The sequence below is a fragment of the Poecilia latipinna genome, unplaced genomic scaffold (assembly GCF_001443285.1).
Source record: "Poecilia latipinna isolate Pla-1442-1.1 unplaced genomic scaffold, P_latipinna-1.0 Scaffold371, whole genome shotgun sequence".
In the NCBI taxonomy this organism is placed as follows: Eukaryota; Metazoa; Chordata; class Actinopteri; order Cyprinodontiformes; family Poeciliidae; genus Poecilia; species Poecilia latipinna.
In genome coordinates, this window is record NW_015112987.1 from 219855 (window position 1) to 245615 (window position 25761).

A 25761-nucleotide genomic window follows, 5' to 3' on the forward strand; every position below is an offset into this window, starting at 1 on the left:
AAACTGTAGATGTCAAACTAACCTGAGACCATCAGTAGCTGCATCTCCATTCACCATGGTTTTGTTCCACCAATAAAAAAACAAACCAAATAAAAAACATGTTTTTTCATAAAAGGTTTTTGTTCTACAGCCTCCTGGTTTTTCTGTTGCAGTGAAATGAGTTACATTTGATTTTTGGCACCAGATGTTTATCCTAAAAACTTAGACATTGTTTTATTTTGTCATTAAGCTACAATGTGATTATTAATTATGTTGAAGTTTAGATCAACCAAATGAATTTGGTCATGAGAAAGAATTCATAAAAAAAACAAAAACAATTCCAGGTGTAAAAGAGCCACTGCTGTCATCACACAGAGCAGCAGGTGTGCTGATCTCTGGACCAGGATTTGAATACACACCTTGTTCTCCTGGGATCATTTAAGGTCTGAAAGATGTTTGTTTTAATATGCAGACAAAATGCAGCTGATTCAACAGTGAAATTATTCGTGACTGAACTTTGAATACCTGAAGTGCATCAACCTCTGGAAGAACACTGGATCTCAGTGTGTGCAGTATTAAAGCTGTAGTGTGTTCTTTATTACATACAACATGATATTTTAAACTATTGTACATTTATAGTTGGAATTGATGCTAAAAGTGATCATTTCTGGGATGTTTTGCTGTTTCTGCTGCTCTGCCTGGTTTCAGGTTAAAACAGTGATGAGGAAAATTTGTTTGCCTCCAACAAATGAAATTGTCTCATTTGTTTGTCACAAACACACAGATTCATTAATAAAATACTTTTATTATCAGGTTTTCTTAATTTGTTTGTATTTATGGACTGTATGGTGATTTGATAACATTTTCACCAGAATGAATTCTTATTTTTCAGTTTTTACTTCTCCACTTTAAATCTTTGCCTCATAACTGAAGTTACACACATCAGAGTGACCAGTTAGTTACCCGCCTTCCTAGAGAAATGCAAAGACAAAAGACACAACAGCTTCCCTTCAGACTTCAGTTAGCATGCTAATCATGCTAATCATGCTAATGTTTATTTCAAAATCACTGGAAAAACACTCCAGCACCGTTTGACTGAAAGTGTTGGAAGAAAAAAAACCTTTTTCTCGCAATAGATAAGAATATGTTAAAGTTATTGAACACTGACATCCCTTCATAGTTAGAGGACTTTAGCATTGAGTAAAAATCCTATTAGTGAAGCTGTTTATAGAAATAAACCAGAAAAATGTAAATCAATTTCAGTTTCCAATTTCTTCTGCATTTTGTGAGAATATTTAAATAAAGAGCTGCCTCATTATTTGGGATAAAGAGGCAGCTCATTGTAAAGATTATACATAAAGACCTGTTTTACTGGATTTTAAATCTTTATCATTGATATTTCTTGTTTCTCTATAAATTATTGAAATTACTTTATTGCCAAGAATTGTTTATGATGAGGAAGAAAAACCCAACAAGGACTTCCTGCTAAATTTTATTGGAGATATTTCAGCTTTAAAGCCAGAAACAGTTTAAGAGTCATGATGATAAATACTGAAGAGTCCTGTGTGCAGATCAAAGTTTCTACGATGCCGCCTGTGCAGCCTTGTGGCTCTTCATGTGCGTCTTCAGGCAGTGGCTCTGAGTGAAGGCCTTCTCGCACAGGGAGCACTTGTACGGTCTCTCTCCGTTGTGCGTCCTCATGTGGACGGTGAGGTAAGCTCTCCTGGCGCACGTTTTTCCGCAGATCCCACACACGTAGGGTTTGGCTCCTGTGTGGATTGCCACGTGGTCGTCCAGGTGAGTCTTCCTTTTAAAGGACCAGCCGCAGTGAGGACAGCGGTACGGCGTCTCCCCGGTGTGGACCCGCATGTGTATGGTCAGCGGCCCCCTGGTGGTGAAGCCCTTCCCGCAGCGGTCGCAGCGGTACGGCTTCTCGTTGGTGTGCGTCCTCATGTGGATGACGAGCTGCTTGCTGGTCAGGAACATCTTGCAGCAGACGTCGCAGAGGTACGGTCTCTCTCTGTTCATGTGAATCTTCTCGTGTTGCTTCAGAGTGGTGGCCAGCTTGAAGCCCCTCTCACAGACCTGGCATCTGTGGGGTCTTTCTCCAGAGTGTGTCATCTTGTGGCGGGACAAAGATCTGTTGCTGCTCAGGAATTTGCCACAGACTCCACAGAGGTACGTTTTACATTTCCTGTGCGTCCTGTGATGAGCGTTTAGCTGCGTCTCCACCTCAAACAGCTTGTGGCAGGTGGGGCATTCATGACTGAGTTTGTGGTTGTTCTCCGGAGGCAACCCAGACGTAAACGAGCTAACCTCAGGCTGGACAGGCTGCTGTCCTGAATGGACCTTCAGGTGCTCATTCAGACTGAGGACACTGAGAAAAGACTCTCCACAGCTGGGACAGTCATCCGTTCTGTGCTCACTATGAAAATGATCCTCTGATGCCTCACCTGACTCTCCACAGACTCCACAAACACTTCCTGCTTCCTCCAGGTGTCTCCAGGCGTGTTTAATGAGAGCAACCTCAGATTTCTGGGCAGCTTCACAGACCTTACAGGAAAAAGCAGCCGCCCTCTCAGTTTCTGTCCAATGAGACGGATTGACGTCTTCTTTCTCACTAATGAGCTCGGCGTCTTTCTTTTCCCGATCATCACTAACATCTAGCTTCCAGCTGCTGTCGCTTCTGTTTGTCTCTCCTTCATTCCCATCATCTCTGTCCATTGGAGCAGCAGGGGGCGCCATGGAGTCGTCACCTGACACTGACATCATCAGACAGTCGTCTTCTGTTTCCCTATGATGTTGTGATGATGATGTCCATCCAAGAAAACCAATTAAACCAAGAAAAAGAATAAATTGTTTGTTTAATTAAATATTTCTGTAGAAATGTTGATGATAATCAGCTTTATTTATTCATTAATCCTAAAGTATTTAGTCCCAAAACAATAGTTTTACAGAATTATGCCTTTTCAAGCAATAAAACATCCAAATTGTTGTTTTTATGAATTACTGAGGTTTTTTGTTACATAATCAAATGAATAAAAGCTAGAATTTATCGACCTTCTGGACGTCCTACCTCGTCTCCTTTGGTTGTTTAGTTTCCTCACAGACCAACATGGCAGAACTTTTCTCCATCTGAAGAGAAGGAATTTCTTCCTGAGTTTCCTTCTTTGTCTGGAAAAGAAAAAAAAACATCAGAACCTGAAAACTAAAAGCTGCAGAGCAACAAAACGAGCCAGAAGTTCTGTTTCACCTCCAGTCTAATGTAGACTGCAGGCTCTCTAAGTCGTGTGGGTCTGACGTTTCTGACGATCTCCTCAGGCGTCACCGTCTTCAGAGTCAGACGCTGAAGTCTCCGCCTCTTATCCAACGTTAAGATGTGAAACGGTTTGTCGTCTGCAGCCAGCTGGGGGACAGCAGACCTGAGCAGGCTCAGAAAGTCCAACTCCTGCAGGCCTGGAGGACACGTCAGGGACACCAGAGGACATTTCTTCACCACTGGAAGCAGAGAAACACAGACAGACAGAATAAAGTCACTGCTGCGTTTACATCAGCATGAATCCAGACACATTATGAAAAAACCAGACAGAGTCACAAGAAACGAGGAAAAATGAAAATGAATTACAGCTTGAACATCTGTGGACGTTTTTTTTCTCTGGGATAAATAAACAGGTCAGTGGGGGAAGGTACCGTTTCTGGACAGGATGCTGATGTTGGAGTCCTTCAGGATGCGGATGCTGAGGTGTATGGCGCTCTGTGCGTCACTGATCTGAGGTCTGCCAGGTTTCCTTCGGTCAGACTGAGGCGATGAAGAGCTGAAAGAGGAACAGCAGCAGTACCAAGTTAATGGAAAAGATTCAAACCAGTCTGTGTGTAATAGATCAGCTACTGAATCAGATCAGCTGCAGGAACCTTGATGAAGCAGTCTGGCTCTGACAATCCTCCTCTTCCTCAGCTGATCCATCGCTTCTGCTGGATGGTAAATCTGGAAATACATCAAATTATTTAAGAAATAGGGTAAATGTTTATTTATCAGCATTGCAAAAAGAGCCGAATTAAAGAAAATGATGTAGCGTTTTAATATAATCTTTAGTTTTGTTTCTAACTGTATCAAAACGGAGTATTTTGTAGAAAAAAGCTTAAAAACTTTGAATATTGAACAGAGTTCTTCATGTGGCACAGTGCTCTGTTAGATTTAAGACACGAACCATTTGTTCCGACAGTGAGCTGGTTCTGAAGCAGGTCCAGCTGCTTCCTCTGCCGGCGGATCTCCAGACGGAACCCCGAGGCCTCCTCCTCATATCCGGATACCACCGTCTCCACCGCCGCCAGGATCTCCCGGGACACCGCGGCGAGCCTCTCGGTGACAAACCCCCGCAGAAAGTCCGCTTGGGTCCGCTCAACGGGACTCTCCACCGGGTCCTCCTTCATCTCTGAGCCCGATATGGTTCACTGTTCCAGGAGAAACGTCATCCACTGCCCGCTGTGTTTACTGCAGCTGCTTCTTCTGGCCAAGCACAAGTGGAGCTTAATGCTGTTACGGTGCGCTGTCGCCCCCTGCTGGCACTTACTCAGTGTTTCACACGATAAAATACTTTTTAGTGACCAAAAGTGGAGGAAATCTTTAGGAATCTAAACTGAAAATGTGTTTTTGGATTCTCAGTATTACACTAAAAAACCAAATATAGCCGTGTTTTATGTAAAATATAAATGAATGTGTTTTTGATTTCTCAATATAAAAACGCAAAAAACCCCAACTAAAAATAAATAAATAAATACATACATACATACATACATTTATTTATGTCATCTATTTATTGAAACCATTTTCTAAAGAAGCAGCTGCTAGTGAGCTTACTTCCAATTTTAATTCAGAAAATCCAGTCCAGTTAGTTTGTTGGGAAATTATTTTATTTAGAGATTTCTTGGTTGGAGTTTTGTAAAGCAGTTATTTGACATTTCTGCTGTTTGGAAACCAGTTTATGTCAGAAGTGATGCTCTGTGGTCACACCAATGATGACGTTTTCATACACATCGTCCAATTCCTGCGTAGCTTGGAAGGATGGGGTCATTTCCTCTGACACAGGCGGGTTGTTTGCTGAATTTAGAGAAATATTTTACAAGAAAACATAAAATCAATCAATTAATTGATGAACTGACTGACAGATTTTCAGATCAGTGAGTTATTTAAAGTGTTACCTTTGTTTCTCTGGCGAAATAAAGACACCATGAGGACAGTGGGTATAATGTACGGACAAATCACCACCAGGAGGAAGAGCAGTCTGACGTGGTGGTAGAAGGGAGGAGGAGGCGGGGCTTCAGCGATGGGCGTGGCTTCAGCGGTGGGCGTGGCTGTGGTTGGATGTTTTCCTGCAGGTAAAAATATCACCATGTTGTGACGGAACAACATGAGACAGATAATCTGTGAAAAATGAAGCTAATCCACCTCCTGCCTCTGCTAATGCTGCCATTTCCGGTCAAAAATAACCCATCAAAGCCATAACAGAGATCTTAGCGCTGTCAATCACACTTGTGAAAGTGTTACTGGCAGAAAAACAACTTACTGCCCCAGGAAAACTGTTTATTCTCCATTACTGGTGATCATGCTAACTAGCCTGAACATTCATGGCATGCTCTTCTGTGAGGGAGGAGATGTTCAGCAGGAGGTGTGAGCAGCACCCACATGAGGATGATTGACCATACTAAGGCCCTAACAGAATAACTGATGGAGCAGCAGCTTATGGCTGTACCACAGCCATCAGATCTGATAGACGAACCACAGGTTTGATGAAGCAAAGCTGTGGAAGCAGCTGCTGTTTGTTTTTAGAGTATTTGAGGTCAGAAATGAGGAATACTGAAGCTGATTTACATTTAATACCAGAAACATCACTGGAAGAAGAGAATAAGTGATACTAATGATTGTAAATGAATCAAATAAACTTTAGGAGAAGTTTCTGACCTTCCACAGAGATCCTGCTGGATGGAGACTCTCCCTGACCGCTGATGCTGCACTTATAGAGGCCTTCATCAGAGCTGGAGACATGGAGGAGGGTCATGTGACCTGATGGTCCATCACCAATGAAGGAGCCATCTTTATAGAAAGCAGCTGGGAGGTTGTGGGCTGGACTCTTTGCTCTGCAGCTCAGAGTGACGTCATCTCCCTCCATCACAGGGAGGACAGGACTCTGCAGGATCACTGATCCACCTCAACACAGAGACAAACTACAGCATTTCATCCATTTCCACACAGCAACACTAACTCCACAGTCTGATCTTACCAGAGACAGAGAGCTGGATGCTGCTGCTGCTGCTGGAGGATCCAGACATGGACTCACACCAGTACAGGCCAGAGTCATGTGGGAACAAGTAGCTGATTTTGCAGGTAGAACCAACTGATTTCCCCCACCAAACACATTCAGTCCTGGTTCCTCTGGTTGTGTTTCTCCTCACAGTCCCTCCATCAGAGCTGTTTCCATCCTCACAGGTCAGAGTCACAGATTCAAATTCAAAGAACTGAGATCTGCTGGGACTCACAGTCAGAGCAGCTGAAATAATAAAACATTCATCATTTCATCAGCTCCCCAGGATAAAATCTAGATCTAGAGTTACCAGAATCAGGTTGTAACCTTGGTTTGTTGAGCGGCTCAGCAGAGAGATCAGAGCTGCAGAGAAATGAGTCTCAGGTTAGTTGGAGCTTTAATCAGCTCTGCTGTGGGAAGCAGCAGTGATCGTCTCTCCACATTTCCACACCAACACATCCAGCAGATGGACTCACCCAGCAGCCTGTGGACAGATGTTCCCTCCATCCTGCAGCTGGATCCACTGAGACCAGCAGCAGTTTGACACTCACTGAAAACATCCTCTTCCTCTTCCTGGATCTCTGCATGTCAGAGGATCTCAGAGTTTTTCTCTGCGGATCAAAACAGGAAACAATAAAAGACGAGAGCAGAGGAGAGGAACCCACAAACTCAGCATCACATGGAGACTAAATGAATCTGTATTCCTTAATAACATCCTATTAAATTTCTTGAACAATTAAAAACTTTCAATTATAGCAGCAACTGTTGCTCAACATATTTTGTGAAATATGAATATTTGTGGTGTTCTTCTGAACTTCACCAGTGAAACTTTCTGCTTCCTCATTTTGTCAGGTATTTATTTCTGCAGCAGCAGGTGTGCATATTATTTTTTATTACTTAGTTACTTTCTGATCTATTTATGTTTTTGCACATTTCCTGTGCAGCTAATCAGAAAGTCTAAACCAAAGTAATATTTATGCAATTCTTACATGGGAACATGTTTCAGAACAGTTTAAATGTCTTTCTGTGGGTTTTTGGAAATATTTGTTACTATAAAGAACTGCTTTGAGAACTAAATGTTGTTTTTGGGTTTGCTTTAAAATCCCAGCCGATTGGTTTGGTTGTGAAATGATAAGTTTCTGATTAAAGGGAAACGGCCTTGAAACTGCAGAAAGAAGAACTAGAAACCAAAAATCAGATTTATTTTGGCACATGGTGAGAATGTATCATGTTAAAATCTCTAAAGTTTCATCTGATGCTTTGATATTTGATGTAAGACTTAAAGATTTTCTGTTTAATTCCAGATGTTATTACTTCAAATTGTTTTTATTTTTGTTTGGACGGTAAATCTGGAGAAAGACTAAAAATGTTAAAATCAAATACACAAATTTTAAAATCAAATATTAACAGAAGAACATTGTTATGGAGAAAGTTTATAGAATGATAGCTTATTATTGTAACACTTTATTTTGTTTCAACTTGTAAAGAAATATTTTGACAAAAACAGTGAAAAACTAAATTTGGTAGCAGAGTTTGAAAAATGTTTGAGTCTGTTATTGTTCATAAATATTTGTTTTAAAATAATAGATAAGTTCAGTACTGGTGTTATAAGAACAACAATATTCTGCATGTGTGGAATAAATACAGACAACTTATTTCTAATATATGAGTTTATTAACAGATGAATATTAAAATACTTTATTCAACAAACATGCACATCAGGTTCTGATCATATAATATTCCTGCCGTTGTTTCCTTCCCATCGGTATCTGCAGCTTTTCTTTTTTGTGACCCGGTTTTAAGCCAGTTTTCCATCATTATTTTTTAACACAATCCATTGGCAAGCTAGCTGTGGCGTCACACTTTGAGCTGACGTCACGGGAGAGAAACGGTGGTTTACATGCAGTACCTCGCGGACCACTAGGGGCGCCCGCGGACCAAACTGTGGTCCGGGAACCACAGTTTGAGAAAGACTGGTTTAAACCAATTAAATGTAAATTAATTCAGAATTAGTTTAGAGAAATTGACAAAGTTGGTAAATATGCTGAGACCATTTCACAAAGCAAAAGCCAGAACTTTATTTTGAAAAAGTAATTATTTTTAAACTTTTAATTTAATAGCTATATCTTTTATAAATCAATAAGCTTTATGAAGAGTTGATGCTTAATTAACATGGAAATGTAATATTTTCCTGTTTATTTTCAAAACTCAGAAAATAACAGTAATTGCTGAAGAGCATTGTTGTTCGCTGCAGCTGTTTTTAATGCTTTAGCCTTTAGCCACGGTTAGCTTAGATCTAAACTGGGACATTTTGGATGTATGTGGTATGAAAGTGAAGGAAAATATCCATAACAGAGATTACCTAAGTTCGACCAGACTATCAGTGATAAAAACACTCCTTGGAATGAAGTTTTAACCGTACAAACTGTTAGCTTTAGCTGCAGCATGTTAGACCTGCTCCATTCTGAACAGGAGTTTTGAAATAATGCAGAAAAATATACAAAATCACTTAAACTGATTGTCCTAAGTTGTTATTTCTGCCCAGGAGACACCAGCCTCTGACGAATCGGTGGGTTCAGCCGTTCAGACGTCTCAGTCAGTGTCAGGAACCACTGATGTCCAGAAAAGGTGCAGCTCTGTTTCTCAGCTCATCAGAGGCGTTTTGAAGGCATGAGGCCAGAATCGATGAGGCTGCATCTCTCCGCTCTGGACCATTTCCCTTCTTTCCCTCTGAGGAACCAAACAGCCTCAGATTTGTGACAGCAGTCTCAGGGAACCTGCAATTAAAAGGCTCCTTCTGCAGAGTTCTGAGTAAAACCAGGATTAAAGTTTATTCCTTTGTTTGTTCAGAGGTTTGTGTGCCTGGGCAGAACTAACGAATAAATGAATTAATATTTCAAACCAACATCATTATACATGATAATATCTGTTTCAGTTACAGGAGAAACTTCTCAGTAACATCTTCAGCTTTGTCTTCCAGCTTCTGCCCAGGCTGAGAGGCCAGACGCTCAGTTAGAGACCGTGCTGCTGGGAGCTGAATAAAGAGAGGAACGTGTTAACTGGTGGATTGATTAATGGTTGATCCATCTGGTATTGGTTCCTGACCTGAGACAGAGATCCTGCTGGATGGAGACTCTCCCTGACCGCTGATGCTGCACTTATAGAGGCCTTCATTAGAGCTCTTCACCTTGGTGAGAACGAAGTTACCTGCATCTCCGTCACCAATGGAGGAGCCATCTTTATAGAAAGTAGCTGGGAGGTTTTGGGGTTGATTCTTTGCTCTGCAGCTCAGAGTGACGTCATCTCCCTCCTTCACAGGGAGGACAGGACTCTGCAGGATCACTGATCCACCTCAACACAGAGACAAACTACAGCATTTCATCCATTTCCACACAGCAACACTAACTCCACAGTCTGATCTTACCAGTGATGTTGAGATGGATGATGCTGCTGCTGATGGATCCAGATGTGGACTCACACCAGTACTGACCAGCGTCAAATGATAACAAGGTGATTTTACATGTAGAGCCGTCTGCTGTTCCCCATGCATCTCCACACTGCTTCTTGGTTCCTCTGGTTGTGTTACTCCATACGGTCCGATCGTCCTCACAGGTCAGAGTCACAGATTCAAATTCAAAGAACTGAGATCTGCTGGGATTCACAGTCAGAGGACCTGTGAGGAAGAACGCAGGTTAAATATGTTCCACTTCCTGCAGGAGTCCGACTGAAACAGACAGAATCAGGTTCTAACCTTGGTTTGCCGAGTTTCCAGACAGAGACATCCGACCTGTAGAGAAATGACTCTCAGGTTATTTCTAAGCTTAGCAGCAGAACGTCAGTGAGAATCATTTCCTCTTCCACGTCAGAAATCCTAAGCACATCTGACCTCATGCCACGGCTACAACCTCATCATGTCCACAGTGTTTTGGAGAATTATTAATAAGGAACCTGTTTGGTTCTGGTAGCTGCTCTTCACAACATGCCACCATCACCTCAAGTCAACTTTCTCTGAGCTCAGGTTCGAACCAGAACCAGGCGATTCTACTCAACAGACACGTACTTAGCAACACGCTGGTTCATCCTGTCACTGGGAGAAAGAAGCGTCAGTGCAGGCGATGACATTTCTGATGAGCTGTCTGCGTTTTCAGACCTGCTGGTGTTGAAGGAGACGGGATCATGAGCAGCGGCTGATTATCTGTGTGTTTGGGATCATTGTTCTCCTGCTGGTCCAGCAAGCAGAACCTGCAGAACTTTTCTTATAGTTTACATTGTGTTTGGATAAAAGACTTCTTGTTATTTACAGCATAATGTGATTTTATAATGTGAAGCTGTCTGAACTGCCTTATTGCTGATATGTACTATAACATAAACCTAGATTGATTCTACATATGTTTCCAGTGAGTCATTTGCTCCACGCTGATGAAGGCAGACTCCATCTTGTTTGTAGGGATGATGTCACTCCCAGAGGATCCTGGGATTGTTTCATTTCCAGAACCTCAATGTTCACCTCCAGCTAATTAATCTTTATTTCTATCACTTCATTTCTTGCAGAAGTTTGCCGAGAGCCTCAGTGTTGAACAGAGTCATCTAGGTTCAGCTTGGAAGTAGAAAAATGAAGTAAAAAAAAGTAAAAATCCAAAATTTCTTTAATCTGGAGTATTAAAGAAATTTTGGATTCTTTAATACCAAGTTAAAGCAGCAAACTACAAGCAAATCATGGCCTCCAGCGCAATGAACCCTGGGAGATGCGGTTCAGTTGGTTTGTTTGTGTAAATAGATTTGATTGGGGTAAAAAGTTACTGGAAAAAAGAACATGACTTTCATCTTTATCCTCTTGTGCTTCCTTCTCTACAGCGACACTGAAACTGATGGTTCTGGTGTAAAAAAACAGGATATTCACATGAACTAAAACAGCCAGGAGAGCAAATAATACAACAAGGCAACATATCCAAGCTACATCTGAAAATATCTGCTAGAGCAAAGGGACTGAGGAAACGGCTTCAGGTTTCAGAGTAACATCACAACCAAACATAAATACATCAGTGAACATGAAGGGCAGCAGAGTCTGCAGACGGTCCAGTCAAAGTTTTCTTTTCATGAAGTACAATGAGGAGAAAATATTCTGACACCATTATCTTTATGACCGATAAAAACAAAGGTAGAACTTCTGATCAGTAATAACAGCTGCAATAAAACTGATCAGCAGAAAAATGATCACAGTGATTATTGTCTTCATGTTAAACTGAAGGGAAGCTGCTGACCTGAGGCAGAGGAGGATGAAGAAGGGGAGGGTGGAGGGATGGTTGATTCCCCTAGAATAGAAGATATATGAAGATAGATGGTTTAAATATCACCAGAGTCTGGATTACCAGTGAGATACACTGTTAGAGGATGACCTCTGACCTATGACAGAGACCCTGCTGGATGGAGACTCTCCCTGACCGCTGATGCTGCACTTATAGAGGCCATCATCAGAGCTCTTCGCTGATTTGAGAGTGAAACTGCCTGATGGTCCATCACCAATGGAGGAGCCATCTTTATAGAAAGCAGCTGGGANAAGCTTATTCATAATTTTATCTACAATTAAAACGTTTCTCATTTTCACAGTTACTCCAGATGTATTTTAATAAAAATGTGTACTGATTATTTAAGGCTTTGCTCTGAACTTCCAGCTTAAACCCACAGCTTCTCAGATTAACAACGTTCTGCTGCTGATGTAAATGTTATATTTATCTCCCAGTTGTTCCTGGTTGGTTTTTCTCTTTTCATATTTCCAGTTCAGTGAATCAGTAAATGCTGCTGACAGACAGATTTTTCTGAGTCATGAGAAAAGTTTGTTCCTGTAAAGATCCACTTAGAGAACTACTTCCTGTTTTTAGTTTTGCTTTCAAACAGACTGAGGATTGGTTTGGTTACGTAGCAACAAGAGTCTGTTTTCCAGAAATCGTCATAAAATTAGAATCGAAGAACGACCCAATAAAACTTGACAGATTGACCTTTGACCCACAGATTGCACAAGGAATGTATGATGCTAACATCTTCCATGTTTTACATAAATTCTGGGATCCTACAAAGTTAAAGATGTTCTGTTTAATTCCAGACATTATTATTCACTTTCTTTTGATTTTTACAATTTGTCTGGCTTCTGCGTTGCAGCAAATCTTAAAACGCAATAAAATATATTAAAATTTAATTAATTCTTAATGAAAATTATAAAACAGGCTGATATAGTTTATTATTCAAATACTTTATTTAGTTTTTTCTTGTAGATAATTGATAAAAATGGTTGAAAAACCATCAATATCTAAACAGTTCTGCATCCAGTTCAGCGCTCCATTAGACAAATGTTTACCGGAAACATACAAATAAAGGAAAGGAAAACATATTTCTTAATTATTAATAAATATATCTCTTGGAATCAATGTTTGCATCAATGTTAGGTTGATATAATTAGTAATTATTAAGATTATTCAACCATTACTATTTGGATTATGAATAAAGTAATTCTCTGTTAAATTGAATCAGGGTACAGTTACAGTTCAACTTTATAGTCAAAATATCCAGTAATACTTTATATGATAGCATAAGACTGACATGACACTTTTAAAAACATGAAGGAGCCTTTGTAAAAGTTTATAACTGTTGTTATTCAGTAAATAACAACACTTTTAATTCAAAGTTACACCAAAGGTGGCATTAAAAGTCCAGTAAAAGAGTCAACTTTGCATTATTTGGTAAATATTGACACTTTTTAAGGCAAATGCACATTAAAACATGCATTAATAGTCCACTAAAAGTCTGAACTTTGTATTAAAAGTGTCATTATTTATCAAATGATGCTTCATGGCAACAAACATTCATGATGACTCCTTCCTGTTTATGCAGCATCATGTCAGTCTAATGCACAACCCTTCAAATAAAACATATAAAATATCCCTTAAATTAAATCTATGCAACCAGTCACGCTATCAACATTACTGTCATCAGTAATGAAGACAGAAGGAGGAACATTGATACCAACTTTGTTAAAGAAATCCATGTTTCTAAACAAAAAAAACCATAAAATACATTCACACAAACATTCAGAGTATAGGCTCCTGGCTAGCTCGCCACATAACCTAAAGCAGAGATGCTAAAAGGCTGAGAGCAGCTACAAACGCAGCATCAGAAGAGCTTCCTTCAAAACATCCTGAGGTGAGAATGAAAACAGGAGGCAGTGCTTTCTGTTTGGGTGGAAATATTAAAGTGATAACAAGAAACACAAAATATTTGTCACCAGATCCTCATTATCAAAAGTCCATAGTTGTAACTCGGCTTCTGTAAATCCAAGTGAAGATTCTGATCCAAACAAAACAGGCGACATCTTAAATGGAGTGAGGATGACTTGGCCTCAGTGGACGCTCTGGTGGATATTTAATGGCAGAATCCCAGCGGAGTTCTGGATCAGCAGAACCAGTTCATGTAATCCAGTTTAAAATGCAGGTTTGAAGAAGGTCATCAGTTTGACACCAAGCAGAGCTCCACACAGCCACAGTGGAGACGGGGGAGGAAGGAAACTGTGAGCAAAGCTTTAAAGAAGCAGGAGACTTTGGGCCAACACAGGAAGTGGGCCCGCAAAAATAAAAGTCATCTGACCAAATGGAGGTCCCACAACATTTACAGAAGAAGCTTCAGCAGACCTGCAGAAAGTTAGGCTGCAGATAAACGTGCACAGCTGCTGAGAACTGGCAGTGCTGGTTGCACCAACTTTACTCTGTAAAAGTTCTCCAAGTTTCACTTCAGATGTTTAAAACGTCGTTTTTCACATGCAGCAGGATGGAAGAAAAGTTTTCCACATGTGAGTTTGTGACCCTTGCTTGGATTGTGTCGCTCACCAAAATAACAGCACTGTATCACACAGCACTGTGTTTTAACTTTGTGACTTCAGCACTATGAATGCTGGGAAATGTAGTTTGATCATCTGTTTTAGTCGAATGGAAACCAACCAATGTCTAAGTGTTTACATTTTCTAAAATTACTGCTGCTGGTGTGTTTTCTTCTAGTTTTCATTCGTAGAGTCCAGTCTGTGTTGTTTGTTGGAAATTAATTATTTGAATTTAATATATTTCACTATAAATAAAACAGAGAGACATTAATTGGCTCTGAAATTTTACAAGATGAGTAATTTAAATTTTTTGCTGTTAGTTTGGAGTCCAGTTTACTTCAGAAGTGATGCTCTGTGGTCACATCACTGATGACATTTTCATACACATCGTCCAATCCCTGCCCAGCAAGGAATGATGATGTCACTTCCTCTGACACAGGTGGGACGTTTCCTGAATTTAGACAAATTTTGCATGAAAAGTAGAAAATCAGTGACGAATTGATGAATTCATTGACTGATTGTCGAATAAGTGAATGATTCAGAGTTTTACCTTTAGTTCTTCGGAGAAATGCAGAAACCATGAGGAGAGTACAGATGCAATACGGACAAACCACCACAAGGTGGCAGACCAGTCTGATGGGGAGGGAGGCCGTGGGAGGAGGAAGAGGTAAAGTGATCGCCAGGGCTCGGGTCGTGGGCGGGACTCCAGTTGTGGGCGGGGCTGTAGTTCGACGTTTTTCTGCAGATAATTTAAAGTCATTAATAATTAACACCTGCAGAACTGGAACACTCAGATGATACAAAATAACTGAATTAATGTCTCATGACTGAAATCAGCAGAAAATCTGGTTAATAACAGCAAATCTTGTTGTATGACATAAATATATTTAGTGTCCTTTCCCTCTATGGTCTGTGTTTACTATAAATTATCTGAATCAGTCAGTTCACACTGCCCTCTACTGGTGAGAATCAAAACTAACAAAAGGAAAAATATTAGTTTATTGTAAAACTGGGCAGATCTACATGTTTTCAAAACTAAAGAGAAGCTGCTGACCTTCCACAGAGATCCTGCTGGATGGAGACTCTCCCTGACCGCTGATGCTGCACTTATAGAGGCCTTCATCAGAGCTGGAGACATGGAGGAGGGTCATGTGACCTGATGGTCCATCACCAATGAAGGAGCCATCTTTATAGAAAGCAGCTGGGAGGTTGTGGGCTGGACTCTTTGCTCTGCAGCTCAGAGTGACGTCATCTCCCTCCATCACAGGGAGGACAGGACTCTGCAGGATCACTGATCCACCTCAACACAGACTCAAACTACAGCATTTCATCCATTTCCACACAGCAACACTAACTCCACAGTCTGATCTTACCAGAGACAGAGAGCTGGATGCTGCTGCTGCTGCTGGAGGATCCAGACATGGACTCACACCAGTACAGGCCAGAGTCATGTGGGAACAAGTAGCTGATGTTACACATCAGGCCATCTAATTTCCCCCATCCTTCACATTCAGTCCTGGTTCCTCTGGTTGTGTTTCTCCTCACAGTTCCTCCATCAGAGCTGTTTTCATCCTCACAGATCAGAGTCACTGATTCTCCTTCAAAGAACTGAGATCTGCTGGGACTCACAGTCAGAGCAGCTGAAATAATAAAACATTCATCCTTTCATCAGCTCCCCAGGATAAAATCTAGATCTAGAGTTACCAGAATCAGGTTGTAACCTTGGTCTGTTGAGCGGCTCAGCAGAGAGATCAGAGCTGCAGAGAAATGAGTCTCAGGTTAGTTGGAGCTTTAATCAGCTCTGCTGTGGGAAGCAGCAGTGATCGTCTCTCCACATTTCCACACCAACACATCCAGCAGATGGACTCACCCAGCAGCCTGTGGACAGATGTTCCCTCCATCCTGCAGCTGGATCCACTGAGACCAGCAGCAGTTTGGCACTCACTGAAAACATCCTCTTCCTCTTCCTCTTTTCTTAATCACAAAGTTACTTTGCAGAACATTTTGACGCTTCAGAAATTATCTCTAACCTTTCTTGACTTCTTCTTTTGCTCTGAGCTCTAACACTTTGAACCTCAGCTTCCTGATCTTGTCAGACCAACTCAAACTTCTGCAGCTTTTGGTTCATCAGTTTTAAACTGTTTCTCTCCTGAAACCTCCTGAACAGCCACTGCATCCCTCTGAATCCTCAGCTGAGCAGAACTAAAGTAGGTAGAGATGCACAAACTGGATGATCACATATAAACAGTTTGAAGGACGACCACAGAAACAGGAACTTTACTGTTGCTTAAGAAGTCTTGATATCATATAGAAATGTGACTTCCTCAAAGCTAATGTCATGAAACACAACCAGAAACAGAAGGACATGACCATGTTTATCTGGTGAGACTCTCAGAGTGGCTGATCGGGTCTCTGGGTTTCTGGTATCACTGGGTTTTATCAGTAAATTTGGTTCAAAGTAACTCTGACAATCATTCAGTAAATCTGACGTTGCATTTTAACGCCTCTGTCTCTTTAAGAAGCTCCATCTCTCTCTGACTCTCAGCCTTCAGGAAGTCACAGCATCGTTTCTCCATTAACCCTTTATCAACCCTTTTCTCCAGCGTTTCACTGAGAAGTGGCTCCTATGATGAACTCAGCAGATACAAAGTTCAACCAGATGTTTTTAACACTCCAGGTTTATTTTTAATGATGGAATAAAATGATAACATGAGGTAAAGCTTACAGGGTGTCAGTCACCTTCGTTTACATGCTGCTGGTTGTTGGTTCCATGTACAAACTGAAGATTGTCGATTGGCAACAGCTGTGCTAGTGGCAGAGAAACAAACCGAGTTGAATGTAAAACTGTTTATTAGCTTCCAACAGTGGTCATGCTAACTAGCCTGAACGTTTGTCACAAGCTCCACTGAGGGAGAGGAGCTGTAGAGTAGCAGAGAGCAATAGAGAGGGACTGAGCAGCACATACACAAGCATGATTGACAGCACTAAGACTCTCCTCCTGGCTCTGATTTGTTGTTTCTGACTGGGAGTGCTGCGTTTCTGCTGGTGGCAGTAGGACCACTAGGTGGAGCCAGAGGAGCTCCATCTTTATCTGTCTCATATTCTACTGTCAGAACATAAAGACAATTTTAACAAATATGTACAAATATAGTTTTTATATAAAAGCCACTCATTTCAGATTTGAGAAATCTTTTGCTAAAAATTGCTGGTTGTGATTTTTTTTTATTCTTGGATTGATGGAATTAAAATAATATCATAAGTTTAATTATTCAGATAATTAAACAATTTTCCTAGAAATAAAGAGGAAGAAAACAGCAGGAGCAGAGCATGATGGGATTGTTTGAGTCAGAAGTGATGCTCTGTGGTGACGTCATCATCATCCTGGGGGGGCGGAGTCATCTTCCCACGTGGTGACAGGTCACTTCCTGTATTTAGAGAAAATTAAAGAGAAAATGAATTTATTATCATGAAAACAAATGAGGTAAAAACACTTTTAATAACAGTCAGTTGAAAACTGAAGAAACTAAATCAACAGAACCAGAATCAGTGAAGATCATCAGTCAGTAAATGATTCAGGGTTTTACCTTTGGCTCTGAGTCCAGATGAAAACCCCAAGAGGAAAGAGCAGATGGAGAACAGGAACATCACCACCAGGTGGCAGAGCAGAGTGACGATGAGGAGAGGGGAGGAGAAAGAGGGCGGAGTTACACAATTTGACAGCGCTTCGGTAATAGGCGGGATTTCACTGGTGGGCGGAGCTTCTGCAGAGGATGGAAATATGGTTGATGGTTTTTCTGCAGAGAGAATCCAACCTGATCAATTTGATGTTTAGAGATGAAACTGACGCCGTGTTTGTGTCTGACTGACAGGTTCATTAGTTATTATTAACACTGATTTCTGGAAGACAAATAAAACATTAAACTGAGTTTTATCAGAGAACAAAGCATTTATTCTTGCATCTGTTACAAACTTGTTCCAAACACATTTTAATGTGATTTCAGAAAATAAGAAGCATTAAAATAAAACATCATCAGACAGAGGAATATGAAGTTTCTCACTGATGACAGAACAACATTCAGACATGATGAACTTTCTGACTAATTTATATCAGAAGATTTAAATCAATATTTTAAATTTATATGCTAGAAAAAAAAATCAAAAACTCCCCTTTAGAAACTAGAAAGTTCAGATTATTGGAAGAAAACTAAATATCCAAACACAGAGTTTAGTGATCTACATGTTACAAAATCAAAGAAAAGTTTCTGACCTTCCACAGAGATCCTGCTGGATGGAGACTCTCCCTGACCGCTGATGCTGCANCATTTCCACACAGCAACACTAACTCCACAGTCTGATCTTACCAGAGACAGAGAGCTGGATGCTGTTGCTGCTGGTGGATCCAGATGTGGACTCACACCAGTACACACCAGAGTCATCTGAGCCCAAAGAGATGCTGCAGGTGGAACCAGCTGATTTCCCCCATCCATTTCCACACTCCTTCTCGGATCTTCTGGTTGTGATTCTCCTCACAGTCCATCCATCAGAGCCGTTTTCATCCTCACAGGTCAGAGTCACAGATTCTCCTTCAAAGAACTGAGATGTGCTGGGACTCGCAGTCAGAGCAGCTGGAGAGACTGAACGGGGATTTTTATTGTTAATAATATTATGTTTACAGGTTGGCATCATATTGTTTACATCTCCCTTCCCTAATGTTTACTGTAATAATGCGATCATGGAGTTGATAGAATGAACCAACCTTCAGTTGTTATGCAGCAAATCAGCAAACAGGAAACTGAGGAGGAATAAAGTCATTGGTTACAATTTAACATCTAAAAATGAGAATTTTACAGACATTTTACCTCCATAAATATTTATGACATCACACTGACCTTCTTCACATATTAAATGTAAAAGTGTGACATTATTCTGACTGCATTTGCAGGCTGTTCATCTCTCATGCCGGTTTCTACATCATTTTTCTTTATTTTCATGTCAAACTTTTATTTCCGTTATTTTCAGGTTTGCTAATGAAGGCCAGAGTTACAGCAGAGAAACTTCTCATCAACTGTTTTGTTCTTACAGAGCAGATATTGTGGAGATGCTCCCATCATGGCGTCACTTTATGATCCGACCGCTGCTGGTTCTGTTGGGTCTTCTTCCTGAAAACAGAAATGTCTGATTGGTCTTTCCTTCTTGCTAGCATGCTAACAGTTTCCTTTTCTCTACTTAGAACCACAAAAAGAATCCTGACTATATTTCACTTGAACACATTTAAACATTTATACAGAAACTTTCTTACAGTTTACAGTGAAACGACTTTTGCTGGCAGGTTGTAATTTTTAGAGAGAAATGTTTTTGCAATGCTGGAAGGAAAAAGTTATGGTACAGATTCAGGTCACTTTGAGCAGGAAACAATGTTTGCAGAGAACCGGCTGGAGCCAGAAGGAGTCAGAAGAGACTTTCTGTTTGGACAGATCAGGAATCATAACCTGACAAAGTGTTTTGGTCGGAGGAATCCGAGTCCTGTGTGTTATTTAAAGATATATTCAGGAAATTAGTCACTTTTATTCCTCCATATCATCTGCAGAGAGCAGATATTTCTCACATGCACTTGAATGCAACGAGTTGCACAACATGGAGATAGAGTTGATCTTATTGGACCTAGTTTGGACTGTGACCTGGTTACAGTGGGAACACCAGGTGAAGTTGGACTCTGCCTGATGGTTTCTGCTCCAGGTAACAATCATTCTGGATGGATCCATGAATTAAACAAGGAAGAGACAATTCAAACGCTGAAGCTACATTTTCACATCTAAGAGGAAATGTTGAGGTCATGTGACCTCAGCATTAGGAAACAAACAGATAGATGAGCATAAAGTTCAAAATGGCGGACTGCATGAGAAATGACTTACATTGTGAGGAAGGGGTTATTTTTCATGAACAAACTGATGAGAGGATTTTATTTTGTAAAAAGTTGTTCCGTACGACTGATTTAATATATATTTTTTGAAAAAATATACAAATTACATTTAAACAGCTTAGATAACAAGACGTGAAATGTCCTCAGATTTTCTTTTAGTTAGAGTCATTAAATTTACAGACATTCTATTAAAATATTGCTTAAGCTTTATTTCATGCTCAAATGTGGATTGTTTTAATTTATTATATCTGTATTCAGTGTATTTTGGTGCAGAGTTTCTAATGTTGGTGTCAGATTGGTACTGAGTCAGGTTCTGGTTCTGCTGGAGGTTTCTTCCTGTTAAAGGAGAGTTTTACCAATCCACAGTCGCTACATGCTCAGTATGAATGTTGGATTCAGTTTCATGTATTCGAGACATTAAGCTGTTGCTACATAAACTGAATTAATAATGATTTGTGGTATTTTTTTAAATTGAAATACAAAACATACAAAAACATGGTAGATTCACTGCTTACAATATTTAAAAATTTGTTTCATTAGTTATTACAAACATGCAAAAGTGTCACTTTTTATACACCAATGTGTCCGCAGGGATACAAACACTACATTTAAAAGTAATAATTAAAATGTGTAATTTTAGCCCAGATACATCAGAAAATGGAAAAGAAATAATTTCCAAATATATGTATATGTATGTATATATGTGTGCGTGTCCATTTAAGGGTTAATGGCCGTCGGGCCTCTCAGCTCTTCTGATTTTACTTGTTGCACAACAGCTGAGGTCAGAGAACCTGAGTTCATAAACCGAAAAATATACATTGAGACCCTGGAGAACTAAAAACCTGCCTCTGTTTCACACAGTTCAGCTGAAACCTTTACAATTTTACATTACAGAACATAAACAGTGTCAACTCATCACAAATCAGAACAATCTGTACCACAGCAACACAATGATGAACCCAGAATGTAACTTTGACTGGAAAACTAGAACAACTTCAAGAAAATCTTAAAGATTCAAACTGACAGGAGAAACTGTAAACAGCATGACCTTTGACCTGATTGAAAAAATATGCTGACACTGATTGGTATCACTAACTCCAGCAAACTGAGGCCAAACAATCTGACATGTCAAATAAAAGAAATTCATCAGCCATGGAGGGAAATAAAAACAGGAGCTACTTACAACCAGAACCCAAAGCCAATGCAGGACAGGCGAGTGAACATCTGCCAGTCTGCAAACAATCTGGGGGAATACTGGGAAAACACACTTATGGCAAGCAGTTAAAGCATTTATTAGCCAGACTGAATATGTATCACATGTTTGCAATTCTGTGTTGCAAAATTAACCACAAATATCTGAACAGTTTGGCTATCTTAAATGTTATTCTTCCCAGAAATATGACATTACATTTTCCATTCAGATATTTTGTGTTTCCATAAATAAGTTTTTTATGTAATAAATAGTTTGGATAATTGAACCTGAGATCTGATTAGGAGAAACTCAATAAAATTAAAAACTATTTCAGATATCTCTAGTTTAGTTTTGGACAAAAATACATTTTAACTGGTAAGATATCATTTCAAACTTTAAACATAAAGTAATTACAATCAACATGGTATTTTAGGCAACAACAAATTTTACTGGGACATCTGGTGATATTTTAATATAAAATATGTTCACAGACTAATTATATTTGGAAATAATGTAATTGTTTTTTATCAAAATAACATTAGCTGTGAAAATTAAATTACAGCCATATAAATGGCTTTGATTAAATGTTGAACTGGCTTGCCATAGTTTTTTGAACAGCTGTTTAATATTTAAAAATTATGCAATCGGACAGAGAATAATTCAAATTCTGGTATTTAAGACACTGAAATATATGATTCAAAATAAAATCACTAACAGATTAAGGCAGAAGAAACAATTTATTATAAAATGATTTGAACATCCAAAGTATGAAACTAATAATTACAGTAACTGACGTATATTTGTTAGAACAGTGTGAAATATTTGCTTGTTGTGTCTTTAATTGATCTCCAGATGATCAATTAACCAGACAGTAAACAACATAAAAACAACAAAGCTGGTGTGTAAACAGGAGGTCTCACTTTGGAGTATTTTTGGTTAAAACATGTTTGTTCCTCATTCAGTGAAATTATTCACAGTAAAGGAAAACAAACTGTGATTTAAAGTAGATTCATAAAGTTATTACTCAAGTAAAAGTAAAACTAGTCCTAGAAGTATCTTGTGTTCAAGTTGTTACTGAACTAAATGTAAATATCTAGAAACTGGACTTTGACATAATTTAATATTTACACATGGTTGTTGGTGCCAGACGAGTTGATCTGAGTTTTTCACAAACTGATGGTCTACTGGGATTTTCACTAACAACCATCTCTAGGTTTACAGAGAACGGTTCAAAAAAGAGAAAATATCCAGTGTATCTCAGTTCTGTAGGCACAAATGCCTTGTTGAGGTCAGAGATCAGAGGAGAATGGCCAGACTGATTGGAGCTGATAGAACAGCAACAGTAACTCAAATAACCACTAGTTACAACCGAGGTCTGCAGAAGAGCATCTCTGAACGCTCAACACGTCAAACCTTGAGGCGGCTGGGCTACAGCAGCAGAAGACCCCACCGGGTGCCTCCTGTCAGCTAAAAACAGGAAACAGAGGCAACAATTCACACAGGCTGACAGAAACTGGACAATAGAAGATGGAAAGATGTTGCCTGGTCTGAAGAGTCTGGATTTCTGCTGCGACATTCAGATGGTCGGGTCAGAATTTGGCGTCAGCAACATGAAGCCTGGATCCATCCTGCCTGGTATCAACGGGTCAGGCTGGTGTAATGGTGGGAGGATATTTTCCTGGCCCTTTGGGCCCATTAGTACCATCTGAGCATCGTGTCAACGCCTCAGCCTACCTGAGTATTGCTGCTGACCACGTCCATCCCTTTAAGGCCACAGTGGACCATCTTCTGATGGATACTTCCAGCAGGACAACGCTCCATGTCATAAAGCCTGGATCATCTCAGACTGGTTTCTTGAAGAATCAGTTCACTGAACTCGACTGGCCTCCACAGTCACCAGATCTCAGTCCAGTAGAAACCTTTGGTGGTGGAACCGGAGATTCACATCATGGATGTGCAGCTGACCAATCTGCAGCAACTGTTTGATGCTATGAGGTCAATAAGGACCAGACTCCCTGAGGAATGTTTCCAGTACTGTTGAATCTCTGCCATAAAGGGTTAAGGCGGTTCTGAAGGCAAAAGGGGTCCAACCCGGGATCAGGAAGGTGTACCTAATAAAGTGGCCGGTAAGTGTACATGCTCATGATTACTGATGATCAGCAGATGGATCAATAATGGAGAAACAACCTGATGTGAACAAAACTCTTTAGCCAAACAACCTACTCATTTGTTGCAGGTTCTGCTGCGGGAGAGGAGCTGCAGTGTAGAGCAGGAGGAGGGTGTGAGCAGCACATACACAAGAGTGATTGACAGCACCAAGACCGTCCTACTGGCTCTGATTGGTTGTTTCTGACCGGGAGGATTTTATTTCTGCAAACGGCAGTAAGAAAACAGAGACATGGAGAGATTATCAGATTATCTGTCTCATATTTTACTGTCAGCACAGAGTGACAATTATAACAAAATGTAAAAACATATTTTAACAAGTTATCTAATGCTGATTAAAAACAATATTAAAAATGTTGTGTGCTGTGATTCATGGTGTCAGCTTGGATTGATGGCATTAAAAGAAAATCATCAGTTTTATTTATTTATGAAGTTTTATTTATTCAGAAAATAAAACGATTTTCCCAGAAAACAAAGTGGATGAGACTGATTGGGTCAGAAGTGATGCTCTGTGGTGACGTCATCATCATCATCTGGTACCAGCTCAGCCTGGGGGGGCGGAGTCATCTTCAAACATGGTGACAGGTCACTTCCTGTATTTAGAGAAAGTTAGAGAAAAAATATATTTATCACAGCTAAAACAAATAAGGTAGAAACAGTTTCAATAACAGACGGTTATAAACTGAAGAAACTAAATCAACAGAACCAGAACCAGTGAAGATCATCAGTCAGTAAATGATTCAGAGTTTTACCTTTGGCTCTGAGTCCAGATGAAAACCCCAAGAGGAAAGAGCAGATGAAGAACAGGAACATCACCACCAGGTGGCAGAGCAGAGTGATGATGAGGAGAGGGGAGGAGGAAGAGGGCGGAGTCACACAAAGGGGCGGAGCTTCTGAAGAGGCCTCAGCTGTTACAGTGGGCTGAGCTATGATTATGGGATTTTCTTCAGCATAACGAGGAGGGCTCATATCATATATATTCCATATGTCACGATCTTCCATAGGGGACAGATCATCATATCTCCAGTCTACCGTGGTAAGCACTTCAGTAGTGGGCAGAGCTCTGGCTGTTCGTTTTTCTGCAGAGAAAATCCAACCAGATCAATTCAATATTCAGAGTAGAAACTAAAGGCTTGTTTGTGACAGACTGACAGATTTATTACTTATTATTCACACTGATAACAGGAAAACTATGAAACTTTAAACTGTGTTTGATCAGATTAGTATGCAGATAATTTTTAAAGCAAAAACTGTTGTGTCTGTTCCAGACTCCAGTCTATTTTGCTGTGATTTGAGAAAGATTAAATTATCAGAAGCTGCTGACCTTCCACAGAGATCCTGCTGGATGGAGACTCTCCCTGACCGCTGATGCTGCACTTATAGAGGCCTTCATCAGAGCTGGAGACATGGAGGAGGGTCATGTGACCTGATGGTCCATCACCAATGAAGGAGCCATCTTTATAGAAAGCAGCTGGGAGGTTGTGGGCTGGACTCTTTGCTCTGCAGCTCAGAGTGACGTCATCTCCCTCCATCACAGGGAGGACAGGACTCTGCAGGATCACTGATCCACCTCAACACAGAGACAAACTACAGCATTTCATCCATTTCCACACAGCAACACTAACTCCACAGTCTGATCTTACCAGAGACAGAGAGCTGGATGCTGCTGCTGCTGCTGGAGGATCCAGACATGGACTCACACCAGTACAGGCCAGAGTCCCTTTGGAGGAGGTAGGTCATGTTACAGCTAGAACCAACTGGTACTCCCCATCCTTCACACTCAGTCCTGGTCTCTAAGGTTGTGTTTCTCCTCACAGTCCCTCCATCAGAGCTGTTTTCATCCTCACAGATCAGAGTCACTGATTCTCCTTCAAAGAACTGAGATCTGCTGGGACTCACAGTCAGACGAACTGAAATAATAAAACATTCATCATTTCATCAGCTCCCCAGGATAAAATCTAGATCTAGAGTTACCAGAATCAGGTTGTAACCTTGGTCTGTTGAGCGGCTCAGCAGAGAGATCAGAGCTGCAGAGAAATGAGTCTCAGGTTAGTTGGAGCTTTAATCAGCTCTGCTGTGGGAAGCAGCAGTGATCGTCTCTCCACATTTCCACACCAACACATCCAGCAGATGGACTCACCCAGCAGCCTGTGGACAGATGTTCCCTCCATCCTGCAGCTGGATCCACTGAGACCAGCAGCAGTTTGACACTCACTGAAAACATCCTCTTCCTGGATCTCTGCATGTCAGAGGATCTCAGAGTTTTTCTCTGCGGATCAAAACAGGAAACACAAAGACGAGAACAGAGAAGAGAAACCAATAAGCTTATTCATAATTCTAT

At 40.4% G+C, this 25761-nt stretch overlaps 3 protein-coding genes and 2 long non-coding RNA genes across 6 annotated transcripts; all 5 read right to left on the bottom strand.

Annotated features, from left to right (window-relative positions):
* Positions 1-1458: 1458 nt before the first annotated feature.
* Positions 1459-4524, bottom strand: LOC106949951 (zinc finger protein 345-like). Its single transcript, XM_015036515.1, has 6 exons — positions 4188-4524; positions 3892-3964; positions 3670-3794; positions 3233-3477; positions 3056-3153; positions 1459-2773 (listed from the first exon to the last, which is right to left on the bottom strand). The coding sequence occupies exons 1-6, from the start codon at positions 4408-4410 to the stop codon at positions 1561-1563; spliced, it is 1977 nt and encodes a 658-aa protein (XP_014892001.1). The 5' UTR covers positions 4411-4524; the 3' UTR covers positions 1459-1560.
* Positions 4525-4906: 382 nt separating this feature from the next.
* On the bottom strand, positions 4907-16058 carry LOC106949952 (high affinity immunoglobulin gamma Fc receptor I-like). The gene is made up of 12 exons (XM_015036516.1): positions 16013-16058; positions 15864-15899; positions 15516-15782; positions 15299-15442; positions 11682-11783; positions 11540-11590; positions 10030-10065; positions 9735-9951; positions 6258-6289; positions 5939-6184; positions 5179-5349; positions 4907-5077 (listed from the first exon to the last, which is right to left on the bottom strand). Exons 1-12 carry the CDS (start codon positions 16041-16043, stop codon positions 4965-4967), a joined length of 1446 nt encoding a protein of 481 aa, XP_014892002.1. The 5' UTR covers positions 16044-16058; the 3' UTR covers positions 4907-4964.
* Positions 6422-7229, bottom strand: LOC106949955 (uncharacterized). Its single transcript, XR_001425506.1, has 3 exons — positions 6755-7229; positions 6606-6641; positions 6422-6524 (listed from the first exon to the last, which is right to left on the bottom strand). It is a non-coding gene; the product is annotated as an uncharacterized LOC106949955 (long non-coding RNA).
* A 753-nt stretch (positions 16059-16811) lies between the features above and the next one.
* LOC106949954 (Fc receptor-like A) lies at positions 16812-25739 on the bottom strand. 2 transcript variants are annotated; one of them, XM_015036521.1, is made up of 6 exons: positions 25561-25739; positions 25412-25447; positions 25064-25330; positions 24745-24990; positions 17727-17936; positions 16812-17567 (listed from the first exon to the last, which is right to left on the bottom strand). In XM_015036521.1, exons 1-6 carry the CDS (start codon positions 25589-25591, stop codon positions 17488-17490), a joined length of 870 nt encoding a protein of 289 aa, XP_014892007.1. In that variant the 5' UTR covers positions 25592-25739; the 3' UTR covers positions 16812-17487. The 2 variants fall into 2 exon arrangements, with proteins under 2 accessions (XP_014892007.1, XP_014892008.1); XM_015036522.1 differs by having other exon boundaries at positions 25064-25262; positions 25395-25447; positions 25561-25738.
* On the bottom strand, positions 22933-23568 carry LOC106949956 (uncharacterized). The gene is made up of 2 exons (XR_001425507.1): positions 23478-23568; positions 22933-23365 (listed from the first exon to the last, which is right to left on the bottom strand). It is a non-coding gene; the product is annotated as an uncharacterized LOC106949956 (long non-coding RNA).
* Positions 25740-25761: the final 22 nt, after the last annotated feature.